At 30.9% G+C, this 14,109-nt stretch overlaps 1 protein-coding gene across 5 annotated transcripts in view; it reads right to left on the reverse strand.

Moving 5' to 3' along the window:
- Positions 1–14,109, reverse strand: part of LOC145246619 (uncharacterized) — a 538,839-nt gene that overhangs the window by 6,256 nt on the left and 518,474 nt on the right. For all 5 annotated transcript variants that reach the window (XM_080108293.1, XM_080108292.1, XM_080108291.1 and 2 more), the window contains 3 exons: positions 12,861–12,920; positions 5,162–5,199; positions 927–952 (listed from right to left, as the gene is read on the reverse strand). In XM_080108293.1, the coding sequence (XP_079964419.1) occupies positions 927–952; positions 5,162–5,199; positions 12,861–12,920 (124 nt within the window). The remainder of the gene's footprint in view (positions 1–926; positions 953–5,161; positions 5,200–12,860; positions 12,921–14,109) is intronic.

Here is a 14,109-nt window from a genome sequence, read left to right on the forward strand (position 1 = left end):
TACTCAGTGGATGGCAGCAATGAGGCTGGCTTTGGTATTGTGAGAGATCATGCTGGTGATGTTCTCGACATATGACCAAACAAAGTAGTCCAGTGAGTTCATGTCGGGTGAGGACGGGGGAGGGGGGGGCAGTGAGAGAAGGGGACAAAATCATGGCACTCCTTCTGAAGTTAAGCCTGGGTTTCTTTGGACTTGTGGGCTGGTGCAAAGTCCTGCTGCCACACTCAGGGTCTGCCAGTGACCACCTGATTACACCAGTGGGTCATCACACTCTTCAGTACATCTAGGTACACTTTGGTGTTGACTTTCAAGCCGACTTCAAAATGTGAGGTGGCATGATGTGGCCCTCACTAGAAACAACACCAAAGACCATAATCGTGTCCAGAAACTTTGTTAAACTGTGCCCTCAAGCGTTAAACCGTCTGGATTTGCATTTTGAGGGTGCTGGCAATGGTCCTGTTGTCAGACCTTGTATTGGTAAGAGCATGAATTGTACAGCAACGCATCTTCAATCTCGCTTGTTGAACATTGTCACTTTCAGACATGATAGAATTGGGATTTAAATACAACTGGCCAATTAGTAGATCGTCTGCAACAAAAAAAGAAAACCGGTTTTCAAATGGAATCATGTCATCTTTTCTAAAACTGCAATTTTATTGTTCAATCCTGTATATATAAAAAAAAAACTTTTTTTGAATTCATAAGACCAAACAAATTTTATTTTAAACATAAGTTTTCAATTTACTTACGAACTTTCTTTTTTTTTTTTTTTCCATTTTTCCTTTTACTCTTTGACACAAACATATTTTATTTCATGGCAGTTTAAAATTTTTTTTTAAATATTTATTCCAGCTAATTAAACTGTTATAATAGAAAGATTTTCCCAGAACATTCTGACACATTAAAGGCAAATTGATAGGACTTACCTTTTTCTCAATATGATCTCCATTTTCTGAAAAAATAAAAATAAACATATAAAAATGGTTATATTAAAATACACTTCAAAATACAAGGGATAAGAACCGTACTCATCAGTGTGAAGATTATTACATCCAAGTTTTAAAATACTTCCAAAATAATTTTATAGACTTCTCCATTTTTATAAAGTTAGGTTTGTGTATATGTTTATATTTACAGGATTCACTATTAAACTAATTAACTGATCATATCGAAATTATAAATTTTGGAACACAGGGGCCACAATGCAATCTATATTTAATTTAATAATGGTCAATTTCACTGATTTTGATAAAAATAAAAATATTGGAAGTGTGGAATATTCACTGATTTTCATTCAATCCTGGGCAATGTTGAGTCTTCCTGCTAGTGTGTATGTATGTATGTATATATATATATATATATATATATATATATATATATACACACACTCTTTGTTTTTACATAAACAGTAATATGTTGCTACACAGCCATGTGAAGAGGTCTCTAGTTACTGGTAGCTAGCTGACTGAAACATGCTCATGGCTGTGTAGCAACATATTACCGCTTATGTATAACAAAACAAATAAAGAGTATACCCTGCTCTACTTTGATATTAAGCACTCTTGTATTAATCTTATCACACTTCATTGGTTACTTAACCTCTGTTAAACAATAACCTCAGATTATATATATATATATATATATATATATATATATATATTTATTTCTGTGGAAATATATTTTATTTCCTCATAATATATACCAAACCTTATTTACGAAGCTCAATGTAATTACAGAGCAATATAATGAATGAATGACAAACGTCTATATTGCAAAGTTCATTGTGCTGACCATCTTGTAATTTATTCCTTTAATTCAATTGACATTCAAAATGGCATAATGAAAACATAAGGTGTTTACAGCTTCTCTTCCAATTTTCGGATTTTAATCATATCAAAAACGCACTTTATTTCTTTTTGACGGCTTGATTGTTGCTATTTCTTCTGATGAGTTAAGGGCAAAATAGATTCACCAATTGATATAATAATTAAATGATTGATTTTGCGCTACGAAACATACTGTCAAGAATTGTAAATGTCAATTGAATGAAACGAATAAATTATAAGATGGTCAACATCATAAACTTTGGAATATAGACTTGTCATTCATTCATTCATTATATATATATACACACACACACACACACACACACTAGCGGGACACCTGGCTTTTTCTAGGATTGAATGAAGATCAATGAATGTTCCTCACTTCCAATATTTTATGGTCGTCGAAATTACTCGCTCTAATTGAGGACCACATCATGTTTAAATCATGTTCTAAACAAAAAAAATTAATTTCAAAGATGTTCTTGTCTTCTTAGAAAAGAATCTACAGTAAATTTTATAAGGTGGGCTATTTTGTTTGTGCAGTGATAAAACTTCTCAAATGTACTTGTGATTTTAGTTTGTATAAAAGTGTAACACTTTTATACAAACTAAAATCACAAGTACATTTGAGAAGTTGTAATTTACTTTAGTAAAAAATCAGAATGTCCTTCTTTAATCGGATTTTTTCAATCATCAATTCTTATAAGACGCATTCCGATGCAAAACCTACATAAGAACATAGACACATCAAGTACTATAGTAAGAAATTTTTTAAAAATCAGCCCAGCTGTTTTTGAGTCTATAAGTTCCTTTTATCATTCAAACACTATCGTGTTTGAATATATGGTTAAGTGGCAGTTTTAGTCATTTAGAACTGCTTTAAAGCTTCACCACTCACTCATTTTTCGACCAACTTTGATCATGACACTTTATGTAGACAGAATTATTGATGAAGATTTTATAACAGTTGTTTGACGAAATAAACGTAGTTGCTAGTTATTCGAATCTAACCTAAGGGGCGTAACTCTACTTATCTCTATTTAAGAGTTGGAATTGCTTCCCATTGCAATAAAGTTAACCGTGAGGTACCTATTTACTATGCCTCCCCACGGGGCAGAGTTAGACACCAGGGTCGTTTTTTAACGTGGAGAAAAGGTACAAAAATAAAAAATTGTCTCAGTTGTGAAGGACTGATCCTCCACCGAAAGAGAACAAGAAATGGAAGTGCAGCATCTGAAGGGCAGATACTACACTTTGATCTTGACCAAAAAACCATGAGGTAGACAGTGTGAGAGAATTTAATTTGAAAAAAAATAAATAAATAAACACGAATAACATTTTAATAAATATTTATATAGATGGTAAATACATATTATTCTTATTAAATATTTCAATTTAACTAGTTTATAGCCGATCCTCGATCATTGTTGGTAAAGTTCCATCACCGCAATTTCACATCTTTGTGCCTGTTTTACAAGTATTTTAATGGAATGTACTCTGATGAACCCCTTCAACATAATACCCCTCCCTTAACAAACCTGTTTAACAACAAAATTTCACCCCCTCTACTGTAGAGGTCCCTAGATGTCAGAAAGCCTTCTCCTCTAATAGCATCCTCCCTTGGATTGCTAGACTTTGGAATTCCCTCTCTATTTGCTGCTTCCCTAACTGTACTGACATGCAGAAATTTAAATGTAATGTAAACCAACATCTTGCTCATCTCCTTCCATAGTCCTCCGTAAACATGATCCCAAATATTAGCTCTTTACATCCAAGTGGCAATATGCCTTCTTTAGAGTGAACAAGAGTATAAAAAGTATTTTTTTTTTTTTTTAAGTACCTGAGTACGTCAGTTTCCATCTTTAACATAGCTTCTACCAACTTCATAAATTGTTTTCAAGTAAAATAAATTCCTTTTGAACTAATACTAAATATCATCTTTCGCAGAATATCAAAAATAATTTTTATAAAGAAAAGAAAAAGATCGTTTGGATTTAAACAAATATTTATGCAATTTTTTTTTGTCATTATGTTATTTTTCTTTTTAATTTTTAAAACGCATATTTAGATGAGATTCAGAGTTGTAAAAAAAAAAAAAATTGCATTTAGTTTTCAGTGTTTTGATGACTTGACATTATAAAAAATACTGCCTTAGTAATGTGTACTCTACCTATTCTTTTTTTGCCAAATAATCATGCTTTTATTTGTGTATAAATAGCCACCAAACAACTTTATATATATATATATATATATGTTTTTATCACCATTTTATCTGCTTAGTTACACATGTTTTGATTACCAAATCGTATTAATGATCCGACAATTTCATCAGACTTTACAGAAATAATTATTATTATGAGGAAAAAAGGATATTAGAAAAAGCACAAAACTTCAATCAGACAACATCAGCAGCAGTCAATTTTTAAGAACATTGGAAGGTGATATATATATATATATATATATATATATATATATAGTAGGAATGGTAATTAATAAAAACCTGACGAAAGTGCTTAATACTGTTGTAGAGCAAACAGCGAAAAACGGTTGAGTAGCTGAAACAATGTAACTAAACAGAAAAAAACGGTAATAAAAATAAAACGTATATATATATATTCAGAAGAAGTTTTACGATAAAGACGAAACATTGATGAATATGTGACTTGTTTTTTTCCTTTTTTATCTCTCTCTCTGTTTATATATGTTTACCAAAGTAACCTTGCATGAGGAACAGTTTGTGCATCCTGTCATTTTTTTTAGTCTACATACTTGATATATAAAGGGATTCGATTTGTTTTTTTAGCCGGTAAAAATAGTTGCTAAGGAGTCAAAATTTACAAAATTTGGAACTTGCCAAGCGTACGTCGACTAAATGTGACATTTCTATACAAATATACATTTATATATTTAACATTATTCTTTAAGCTTTTGCATGCATATGAATTTAGGTCCAAAATAACGAATAAGGCTGGAAAGCTACAAGTTTTCGCTTCGATTCTAGCTGATGGCACCTACGTCATATTTTTAAAAACTTTTTTAATATACTATTAATCTATTGGTATAATATAAATCAATAGAGAATTGGTTCAATAATAATAATTAATACGAAATCTGCATGAATTAAAATATATTTAAGCATATTTTACGACCAGGCAACACAAGGCAGTCTGCTAGTAAGAATTGTGTAATATTTTTGACATAAACAATGAAATATAGTAAAATTTGTGCAGGCAGGGATACACAACAGTCGTACTGATAGGTTTACACAAAATTTACAGAAAGGCAAACCTTCCAAGTAAAATATTGTGAATTTAGGACTAAAATAGTTGACTCACCTTTAGATAATGTTTCAGCATTTGAGGCTGTGATCTCACTGAAATGAAAAAAAATTTTTTTGAATGAATAATAGAAATATAGAAAGGAAAATTTTACAATAAAAATGCAGAAATGATGTTAAAGTGGTCAAACTTTAGTAATTTTCAATCAGATTCTTAGCATTGTGAAATATTTAAGATTTCTACCTGGTCATGGCTTATGGAATGAGAGCATGCCACCTTCATGGATTAAATTCAAAATTTCATGCAGATTGCGGAATTCTACAGAAGGATTCCTGAACTCTGATCAGATACACATGAAAAAGGTTGGAGGTCACATTGACTGAAATATCGTGAGAACAACGCTCAATACAAACATCCCAAATAATACTAAAACAAAATTTTATTCTGAACTAGCAGGGGTACTCGGCGTTGCCCGGGTGTGGAGAGGTAGTGTAGTAAGAATATTGAGCAAGAGCCAGGCGTAAAAAAAGAGCATGGCTACCCGATGGAAAAATAAAAGGGATAAAACGGGAAAAAAAAAAAAAATCATGTAAATAACCTTGTTTAAATTTTTAAAAATCAGTCGATTATGTGGGCTCGAATATGATGGAAAAATGAAAGAAGGGTAAATAAAGAAGCGAACAAGAAAATGGCATAGATAACCCTATTTAAGTGTTATTACTTTTTAAAAAAAATCAAAAAAAAAGTCTGTTAAGTGGGTGCGAACGTGAAACCTGAAGCTTACAACATGGCCTCGATAACCACTGCTCCATGTTGATGTCAGCGAAGTAACGTCATTTTTTTTTCTATTTAAACCAATGCAAGAAAATATGATTTGTGCAGGTGTGCTTAGGAACGATTTTTTGCTATCCTCCCTGATTGGAAAGATCTATTTCTATGAAAAATAATTGACTATTTTTTTTTTCTAATTCTCACATATTATTCGACTGAGACATTGCTTTTTCAAATGGTACCAGTCTGGACCCAGTCCGGTGCGTATGTTGAAAATTTTTGGCAGACATACAAACACTCATACATTTTACCTTATATATATATGGACTAGTGGGGGTACCCAGTATTGCCTGGGTGCGTGGAGTAAGGAAGCCCAAAAAACAACAATAGAAAGCTTGGGTGGAGAAAGGTGTTAAAACAAAAGAGTGGTAGTAGGTAGACAGGTTCGAACCCATAATGCGAAGGAGGAAAAAAAAAAAAAAACTAATGTCTTAGCCGATGTCTCCATTGTGCAACCGGAATGACTTGCGAAAAATGTCGGCGACTAAATCAACCCCTCCTTGTAAAAAACGGCTGAGCTAAGAGTAGTAATACACACGGACGAAAAAACGCTTTGGATAATCACAGATTTCAAGGTAGTTCTACTAAAATAGCCATATTTTTTAAACCAAAGCACTTCAAGTCTTCAAATTACTACTGTTTTGTTCGGAAATGAATATACTTTCAAATGAATTAATAAATATGAATGTACATTATATATTTTAAGAGTTTTGAGCAAATAAAGTGATAAAAATGTGAACGTCATAAAATGGCGTTTTCGGTAAGGTTTTGTAATGACCCCCCCTGTTTTCTAAAGGTCCGTACCGTGATTGTATGAAGAATTTCGTCATGAAATTTGGGAATCAATAAGAAGAGGTGTTAATCTTAATACTGTCAAGTGTCCGAAATATTTTTGACCATTTCTTTTTTTGTCGTGTTAAAAATAAGACTTTAATATGCCGAGTATCGAACATTTTGAAAAAAAAATTCTTCGGACACCCAGTAGTAAGTAAATCAATCTTTTTACTATCTTTATCAATTAAAAGTATTATTTTATGTTGAGTAGGACCGCGGTAATTGATAATTTAAAAGGACCTACCCGAAAAAAAAAATTGTTTCTATTTTGAGAATTTGGTCAAATGAAGTTAATATTACTAGAAGCAGCAGCAGCTACAGCCTGTAGAATCAGCCATAGCACAGTTGTATAAACAAACACGCGTTCTTTAATTTTTATTCAAGAACGAATTAAGAAAAACAAAATGAAACATAATGAAAATAATTAAGAAAAACAAAATGAAACAAAATGAAAACATAATGAAATATGAATATAAATGTTCTTATGTTTAATTAGAGCTATTTTGTTATCAGAATAACATTAGTTTAGAACTATTCGGTTTTCAGAATGTATAACAACAATCCCAACCAATTCGGCATTATGAATCTGTTGCAATTTCTCACATTTTTTTGTCAAATTTAAAAACATGGTTAAAAAAACAAAATAAACTTTTGTAGATATATAGCTTGCATGCACTTTTATTCTTTAAATTAGTTTTGAACAGCGAATTAAAACAATGTTTTACTGCGAACAGCCACAAATGTTTTTTTTTCAAAATCAAAATAAGTATCAAAATCTCGTTTATACATAGATTCGAAAAAGTTGTCAAAAAACAAATATATAACAAATAAATGTTATCAAAGGCAAGATAAGTTACTTTTCTACCTAACTGGATAATTTTCTAGTGTTTTTATTTAATGTAACATGTTTATTCAGCTCGAAAAACGTACAGTGTTTACCGATGTAATGTATTGGAAAATTAAAAATGGCGCCCAGCCCGACTCTCTTTGACACGGTAAGTTTGAGAAAAGGAGTTAAAAATTAAAAAAAAAAAACTATACAAAATACTGTTAAAAACTCACCGAATATATGTCAGCCTATGTCACGGTAACATATATTGAGCGAGTTTCTAGCAGTATTTTGTCTACTTTTTTATTTTTAACTCTTTTCCCCAAACTTACCGTTTTAAGAGAGTCGGGCGGCGGGCGCCATTTAAAATTTTCCAAAACATCGGTAAACACTGTTTTCAAGCTGAATAAACATGTTACATTAAATAAAAACACTAAAAAATTATCCAGTTAGGTAGAAAAGTAACTTGCTTTTGATAACATTTATTTGTTATATATTTGTTTTTTTGACAACTTTTTTGAATCTATGTGTATAGTAATACAAACCCTCAAAATCTATATCAATATTCTTGAAATTTTAAAAGCAGTTAGAAAACACATCAAACTACAATTAGGAAGCTTTTTATTTCGTTAATTTTTTTTTCTACTTATTAAGCGAAAGATATTTTTACAACCTGCTCCAGCGTAGTATAAACGGCCTATGGAATTAACACCTTTAACCTCGAAAATAGAAATCAACAAATTTATGGAATTTTCTTTGAAATTTCGCAACGCAGTTTCTTATTAAATTAAAACTAAATATATAATATAAAGCCAATAATTATGAACCGCTAACAGTAAATATGAGTGATGAACGCTCTCTTTGAAAAAAAGCTCTCTTAACTTTACCTCTAATCCAAATTATGTGTGGCAAGTCTCCTCCTAAAACACTCTTTAACCCTAACAATAACACTAAGTTCGAGTGGCAAGCCCCCCTCCCCCTCCAACAAAATACCTCTGTAAGCCACATACAAGCATCTAAAACAAACAAACAAAAAATAGATCCTTCCTTAAAGAAAATACACATAAAAATAAATTGGTTAACTGTTCTAAAATGCTAGAATGGCCAGGAAATGGTGAATTATTTTACATTAAATTTTTGTGAAACTAACCGCTCCCCCCTCTAATATTGTTTTTGTTAGCTTTGTCTCTGTCAAGTTTTCAGTATGTTCACAAATAATTTTCCTTAGCCCTACAATTAATTCAAAGTCCGAATGGCAACCCTCCACATATTCTCATTGCATAGAAACCCTCTTAAAACTACACATAATCATCTTAAAAAAAAAAAAAAAGCATGCATATTTTCCCATAGAAAAAAAAACAGTTAACTGCCCTAAAATGCTAGAATGATCTGTAATAGGAAATTATTTTACATTCAATTCTAAAATAATTTGTTTATCTTTCATTAAAGTTTTTCATGGCATTTTATACATAATTTCCTAAAAAGTTAGAATCACATTTTGGAGGGGTGGTCAGAAGGAGTTGAGTGGGGTTAAACAAAAGGTGTTAATCTACAATAATACCAAAGAAATATTGCAATATATTCATTTTTAAATGGTCTTATGTTTAGATTTAAGTTTTTTGTACATAAAGCACATTACAATTCAACTTTGAGTTCTCCAACTTCTTTTCTGTTTATGGATACATGGCATTTTTAAGGAATTGCTGCATATTTATGCACATTTACTGCAGATTATTTGGAAACCATAAACTTTGGGAGATTTTCAGTTGCATATTCTGATTCCTTGTACAAAAATACACTTATATGGTAAATTTCATTTCTTAGTCTTGTGTTTTAACAAAGATATGACATTTTTACTGAAAAAGTAGTGTAAAAAATGTGACGAAACGCATATGGTCTTAAAGAGGGGAAAATATCCAAACGTGTGAGGCACAAAAATAGCCATAACTTCCTTAATTTTAATCAGATTTTAAAAATTTAAAAAGATTCTTTCTTAGCTCATCAAGCTCTTTCTATGCATATCAATATTGAAATATTTCAAGCTATTTCAATTTTTTCATGTGTATTGCTACTAAGAGTGAAGGAATTAATGCTTTTGTCCAATTTTTCGATATTTGTCGTTCGAAAGATCGAGGTTTAAAACGATACCAGTTGCGTAACGTTCCAACGCGTCTGTTGGAAGTTTTTAGCAGACAAACAAACACACAAACTTTTTAAAAAATAATAATCAATCATTGTATTTAAAATAAGGAAAAGGATTATATCAAAACGATAATGTTAATCGTTTATTATCAGAATAATTCAATAAGCCAAACAGTTTTTTGTTTTTTTATTTACGTTCACCTCCAAACAAAGCATATTGCCACTTGAATATTAGGGGATCATATTTGGGGTCATGTTTAAGGGAGATTAGAGAGATGTCGGGTTATACTGTATTTAAACTTCTACATATTAATACAGTCATGGAAGTAGGTAAGACGAAGGGAATTCCAAAAGTCTAGCAGTTCGAGGCCAGAAGTTATTAGTTACTAGCGGGGGTAACCAGCGTTGCTTGGGTGTTTGGAGGTGTGTGTGCTGTTAAATAAAAAAGAAACGGGGGGGGGGGGCGATATCAACCCCCGAAGCCCTGAGGCGGAGTTTGAAAATAAAATCGGCCAGCCAGAATTAGTTACTGAAAGATGTTTGAATTTAATTAAGTAAGAACCAAATTGACAGGTGCACGCACGGAAGTCGTAGAGCGTTACAACGATGACGTAAGCAATAGCTATTCAGCAAATGAGGTCAATGACCAGGTTTGTTTGTTAAGCGAAGTAAAAAAAGAAAACATAAAAACGAATGTTAAAACTTAAGGGGGGGGATCAAAACATCAAGAAAAATCAAAAAAAAACTAACGTAAGGCAAACGAATGATGTTAAATGTAAAAATCGAAAAAACAAAAAAGAAAACAGAAAAACGAACACGTGAAAAATGGCTTAAATAAGCCTGTTTCGATATTAAAATTTAAAAAATTGGTGGGCACCCGGGTGTTTTTGGGTATGTGATCGGGGGTGGATAAGCGAAGTAAAAAAAAAAAAAAAAAAAAAAACAGAAAAACGAACGTTACGTGAAAAATGGCTTAAATAACACTGGTTCAATATTTAAATTTAAAAAAAAAAAAAAAAAAAGACATCTCACACCACGATTCAAACCCAAAACGTTTAGATAATGAACCAACGTGCTAACCAACTGAGCTAACGCGACGTACATGAAATTTAGTCAGTTCTTCAAGTATTTAAAGTAAATCAGGTCATGACGTCATCTGACGCATGTGTAGAACCGGTCGTTGTCACGAGAGGACTGTTTTTGTTGATTCTTCTCAACCTACATACTGATCAAATTTTTGATCTACAGACTTGAAATTTTGTATATAGGGTATCGGTTTTCATCTAGAAAAAAAGGGTTGCTAGGAGGTCAAAATTAAAAAATTGGTCCTTGGGGGATCATCAAATTTATATCTGTCAACTGTTTCACATGATAGTTTCCTTATGTTAAGAATAAGTAGGTTTGAAAACACTTTTTAAAGATCATGTCAAGCTGGCCTAATGATTATCATAGCAGGCCAAATGGTTGTCACTGTTTTAGGTTTTGGTTTCAATCTCAGCTGAAGTATTTTATTTTATTTTTTCACTTACAAGACGTGAACTGTTTAGAAAAAAGACAATACTCGCATGCACATGTCTCAGTTTCTTTCAGTTTTCTTTTTATTTCATTTTTTTTAAAGGTATTAAATATTGTGCTCAATACCGAGCAATGCCAAGTACATCTGCTAGTTTAAAAATAAAACCACTTGATCATTTTAGATGATTTTTGGAATATATTTTTGTTTCGTCATTATACAAATTTTTATTTTTGGTTTTTAATATGGGGGAATTCTAGACAAAAATCACTTTTTTTGTTTCAGTTTTTTTTTTTTTCTTTTAATATTTTTTTAATATTTAAGCATCTTATGTTTTCTTTTAGTCAATTAATTTTAGATTATTATCTTTTAAAATTCAACTTAAAATAAAGCAATTAAATTATTTTGATTGGTTGGATTGAATTTCATAAAGCATATGGACATCCCTAACATAATGAGTGAGTAAACTATTTAATGGAAACAACCATTTTCCTAATTAATAAAACTTTGTCCCAAAGAAAATATTAATTTTATTATCATCTGCCGACATTATATTTTTTAAATTGTTAAACTATTTAAATTAACTGATCAAATAATGACATGAAAAATAAGCATTAGAAACAGAAAAAAATAAAATAAAAATAAAATAAAATAAAATAAAATAAAAATAAAATAAAATAAAATAAAAATAAAATAAAAATAAAATAAAATAAAATAATAAAATAAAAGCTTTAAATATTTTGAAAGAATTTCAGGTGAAAAAAATTGACTAAATTTTAAATTCAAACATACAATCTTTCTTTTTCCATTGAGTGTTTCATATAAAATGCAACATGTGAATTAAAAAAAAATATTTTTAAACACTTTTGACTCTGCCATTTTTAATTATCAGAGCACAAGATCAGTACAAGATTAAAAGTGGCGACCTCCAATGAACTACAACCTCTCACAAATCAATGTTGATGACAAGTGATTTGGTCACATATTGACCAATCAGCTTATAGGGTGCAGTGATTCTATCTGTCATTTAAAAACTTTTAGCCCCTTTGAGCACAGACGGTCAACAGTGAGAACCTGATTAGCATCAAAGAAAAACCTCTTCTCTCTCCTATGCTCTAGCATAAATGATTTTCGCCCAAAGTTAACTGCTTTGGCTGATTTTCGACAGCCCAACTATCCAATTTTCTGCCCATGAAATAAACCTTTTTGTTAAGAGGTTTTGTTTTTTATTCCGTGCTAAAATTTCGTACTAATATATTTATAGAGGTGCATCTCGCATCTTTAAATATGTAGCCGATTCTAATTATTTATATCTGTTCAAAAATTTGCTTGATCAATTTCTTTTTAAATAGAAACCAAAAAATATGAAACCCCAAAATTCCAGGAAAACTTTAACTATTATTTCTAATAGCTTTTTGTAGCAAACCTTCCGAACATTTCAAACTGTAATGTTTATCTAATCTATTGATCCATTTGATTCAGATGCTCTCATTCGATGACTTAATATCCTGTTAGTGATATGTAGATATGATAGGATTTAAATTGCATTTGTTGATTTCACAAATACCCCCCCCCTTCCTCCATCAGTCTGATTTAGAGTTTTATACCTGTCAGTTTTCTTTTCAACTTGTTTGAGAGTTTCTTTCATTTCCTTCATTGTTTCTTCCCTGGAAAATTAAAACAAAAACAAAAAATCAAACGTTAATGTTGAGATATTAATTAACAAAGACAAAAGATTTCTAGAGTTTGTAGTATAGATAGTCAAGTATAACCCTTACTAGAGGAGATTTCTGGGGTAAGGGAAATAATTGTTAAAAATTTTTATTCTCAGGTGAGAATTGAGTATCATGATATCCGTTATACAAGTACAGATATCTCAAAAAATCGAAAAACATTCAAATCAAAATTAAAGGGAGATAACTGTTGATTACTTCCCTTTACTTTACGAGTTTTGTAACAGTTTTTGAAAATCAAACTTTAAATCTACTTCCTTCGTTTAGTCAAGCATCAAACACATACACGTATCTATTTCAGTATGGAGTTAGGTTTGTGTATGCTTACATAGTTATATGTATAGAATTCACTCCTAAACTAATTAACCGATCATTATGAATTTTGGAACACGGCTACTAGATATAAGGTAGCAATGTGAAAAGCATTTCATGAAAGGAACTCAGATATCTCCAATTTTTGTGAAATTTGAAGAATAATTATCAGAAATTTTAATAATAGGTATTAATAGATATTAATAAATATTTTTTAATTCTATTAAATTTGGTGTATCTTATTGGGTATTTAAGGGAAATAATATGGGCACAACTTCCCATTTGAAACTTCAAATATTTCAGATTTGCATTAATTTTGATTCATAGTTATTAGAAATCAATTAAGAAAGATTTTCCAAATTTTTATTTCTTCAAGATACCTAAGTTTAAGCTTTAGATTTTACACATTTGCCAAAATCCAAATAATGTAATGAATTTTAGTCAAAATTTAAATCATGAAGGCTTAACATCATTATATGCTGATTTTAATAAAAATATTCATAAAAGACACATAAAAAGAATCACAACTTAGGCCCTTACTATTTGTGTCTGAACAGATCACTTTTGTAAAGTATGAGCGATTTTCAAGTTTAGTCATCAACCCTATGTCTGAGAGTTAGTCTCTCAGCAACAAACTCCAGTGAGGAGAGCAGAGTGAGTCTCGGCTCAGACCAGTTCAGTCTTTCTCTGTCCCTCTCTCTGATGCTCCTGATGAATTGACATATGGAGAAAGTGAATTTATTATCAAATTCTGTTTTAGTTTTATTGTCCAGAAAATGACTCCAAGGTTTTCTGAGAAAACTCAGAACAC

Source organism: Euprymna scolopes, chromosome 24 (genome assembly GCF_053919585.1).
Source record: "Euprymna scolopes isolate OS-2025 chromosome 24, ASM5391958v1, whole genome shotgun sequence".
Classification (NCBI taxonomy): domain Eukaryota; kingdom Metazoa; phylum Mollusca; class Cephalopoda; order Sepiida; family Sepiolidae; genus Euprymna; species Euprymna scolopes.